General features: G+C 44.0%; 1 protein-coding gene across 1 annotated transcript; it reads right to left on the reverse strand.

Moving 5' to 3' along the window:
• Window positions 1–1,225: 1,225 nt before the first annotated feature.
• LOC142166775 (uncharacterized) lies at window positions 1,226–2,013 on the reverse strand. Its single transcript, XM_075225982.1, has 2 exons — window positions 1,719–2,013; window positions 1,226–1,602 (listed from the first exon to the last, which is right to left on the reverse strand). Exons 1-2 carry the CDS (start codon window positions 2,011–2,013, stop codon window positions 1,226–1,228), a joined length of 672 nt encoding a protein of 223 aa, XP_075082083.1.
• Window positions 2,014–3,176: the final 1,163 nt, after the last annotated feature.

Consider the following 3,176-nt stretch of genomic DNA (forward strand, 5'->3'; position numbering starts at 1 on the left):
ACCTCGCTTCTGCTAAGAAGACCCTGCATCTGCGACATCTCTTCTACAACCAATTGTCCGCAGATGCGGCCACACCAAAACCAGCAGCCTTAGCCCAATGCAACATGCGACAGAATGGTCTGAACCTCGTCTGAAACTCATCCGAGCCCCTCGGGACCCCGTCCGAATATACCAACAAGTACCATAACATAACACGGACCTACTCGAGGCCTAAAATCACACATAACAACTTCGAAACAACGAATCACACCTCAAATCAAACTTAAATGATCTTTGAATATTAAACTTCCAAAACTTGCGCCTAAACATATCAAATCAACCCGAAATGAACTCAAATTTTGCACACAAGTCCCAAGTGACATAACAAAGCTATTTCAATTCCTAGAACCACAATCTGAATCTAATATTGTCAAAGTCAACTCCCGGTCAAACTTATGAACTTTTCAAACCTTCAAATTTCTCACTTTCGCCAATTAGTGCCGAATCCTTCTAGAAATATCCAAATGCAAATCCGGGTATACACCCGAGTCCAAAATCACCATCCGAGCCTAATGGAACCATCAAAACTCCGTTCTGGGGTCAAATTCACAAAATTCAAACTTGGTCAGCTCTTCCAACTTAAAGCTTCAACAATGAAATTCATTCTTCCAAATCGATTTCGAATAACCTAACAACCAAAACCGACAATTCACATAAGTCATAATACATCATATGGAGATACTCATGTGCTCAAACTACTGAGCGAAGTGCAATTTCTCGAAATGACCGGTCGAGTCGTTACACTTTACCACTAGAATTGAACCAATATCACGCAAGCGAGTTACCTCTTCCTTGACAAATTAATTCCTGACCTCAGCAATAGGACGTTTTTTCTATCTTACAGGAGGGATGTTGGCATCCAGGCTTAGTTTGTGCACAGCCAATTCCGGCAAGATACCAATCATATCTGCATGCGACCACGCAAAACAATCGATATTAAGTTTGAGAAATTCAATAATTGCTATGTCGCATTCTCCTTCCCTTTGCTATGTCCTGTCCCCAAGTGGAACTTGCTCTCCAAGAATTCTTTGAACAACGCGATTTGTTCATGTTCTTCCGTCGTGGATTTTGTTGCACCCGTTTCTTCTGGTACCTGAAAATATCTCGGTACCTGATAAGATTCCGATGACTCCTCCTCCTGGTTAACTTTGCTCAGCTCGGGAGCAGGCGCCGGTTCTTATAATTGCTATGTCGCATTCTCCTTCCCTTTGCTATTGGAAACAGATATTGCATTCATCTCCCTTGTTATCGGTTGGTCACCTATTATTTGTTTATCTCTCTCGGGAGTTGGGAACTTCAGTAACTGATGATATATTGATGGCACACCCTTCATCTCGTGCAACCATGGTCTCTCCAGGATGATATTGTAACCCATATCGTTGTCCACTACCTCGAAAAGGGTCTTCTTCATCACCCCCTTGACATTCGTGGGCAGCAGGATCTCTCCCCGGGTTGTCACGCTTGCCACATTGAACCCGCCGAGAAGTTTTGTGGCCAAAATGATACTTCTGATGAGCTTAGCTTGCTCCAACACTCTCCACTGGATAATATTGGTCGAACTTCCTAGGTCCATCAGAACACGTTTAATTTTAAAATCTAAGATATTTAGAGAGATTACCAGAGTCTCTTGCTGTGTGTTACTGACACCTTTGTCTTTTTTGCCGCCAAAAATGTCACACCTTTAATCTCGTTCCCCCCGAAAATCATATTGATTGTCAAACGTGGAGGATCCTCTCCTTCTTTGTGAGGCTCCGCGTTATCACGACTAAGGTCGTAATTGTTTTTAGCCCGATCACTAAAACATTCTCTGAGATGGTTGTTTTTCAGCAATGTCACCACCTTTTCATGCAGATGCCGGCAGTCCCCAGTCTGGTGACCGTTTGTCCCATGGTAATTGCACCAGAAATTAGGATCCATTTGGCTAGGATCCGATCTCATTGGCTTCGAAAATTGTGCTTCTTTAATATTCCTCATAGCCGACACCAGCTCCACTACGCTGACGTTAAAGTTGTATCTGGAAATCCTACGGTAGGAAGAATCTCTAAAACCTGATGTTTCCTTGTCCAACGACCTGTTATTTTGGCCGTGACCAGTTCTTTTATCAGTGGCGAATCTATCCACCGACTAGAAACCTCTGTTGCATCCTTCTGCCCGTTCATAGGGAAAAAACTGACCCCTTGAAGACCGTTGAAATGTCTAGAAATCATCTTTTGATTTCTCTTTATTCTTCTCACGGTCCCGACCCTTAGCCGACACCGGGAAACCGAGCTGATCATCCTCAATCCTTATCTTTGAGTCGTACCGGTTGTGAACATCTGCCCAAGTTGTTGCCTGGAACTCGAACAAACTTTCTTTCAATTTTCGAGAAGCGTCGGAACTTCTCGGATTCAAACCCTTGGTGAATGCTTCAGCTGCCCATTCGTCCGGTATGACCAGTACCAACATCCTTTCCTTCTGGAATCTAGTCACAAACTCCCGCAACAACTTGGATTCTCTTTGTGCAATCATGAATATGTCGGAATTTTGAGCTTGTACCTTTCTGGCCCCGGCAGGGGCCTTGATGTAAGAGTCCGCGAGCATCTCAAAGGAATCTATGGAGTGCTCGGGAAAAATTGAATACCATGTTAGGGCTCCCTTCGTAAGAGTCTCCCCGAATTTCATCAGTAAGACTGACTCAATCTCGTGGGGAGCTAAATCATTCCCCTTTACCACCATTGTATAGGTGGTGATGTTCTCTTGAGGATCTAAAGTCACATCATACTTCGGCATGTATGACATTTTAAACTGCTTCGGGATCAATTCTGGTGCCGCGCTTGGTTTGAATGGAAATTGTGTGTACTTCTTTGGGTCCGACCCTTTCAACACTGGTGGTGTGCCCGGAATTTTATCCATTCAGGAATTTATCTCCCTCGTGAACTGTATGAGTTCAGTTTTAAAATTTCATTCTCATTGTTGTTACTGGATCCGCCACCGTTCACCCCCCCCCCCCGGTCTGTCAAAGCCGACTTCGCCCCTTGAGATATTGTTATCGACCCTCTGTGTTGTTTTAATCATGGGAGCACTGGGAGGAACTGCACCTTGTCCATTCGTATTATTAGAAGCATCCGACAATGCCTGGTTTAATTACTTCATGAACT

This window comes from Nicotiana tabacum, chromosome 2 (genome assembly GCF_000715075.1).
Source record: "Nicotiana tabacum cultivar K326 chromosome 2, ASM71507v2, whole genome shotgun sequence".
NCBI lineage: Eukaryota > Viridiplantae > Streptophyta > Magnoliopsida > Solanales > Solanaceae > Nicotiana > Nicotiana tabacum.

Coding starts and splice junctions, on each gene's coding strand:
- LOC142166775 (XM_075225982.1), bottom strand. CDS start 2,013: ATGAGGAATATTAAAGAAGCACAATTTTCGAAGCCAATGAGATCGGAT. Junction 1,603..1,718: donor CGGGGGGAACGAGATTAAAG/GTGTGACATTTT, acceptor TGATGGACCTAG/GAAGTTCGACCAATATTATC.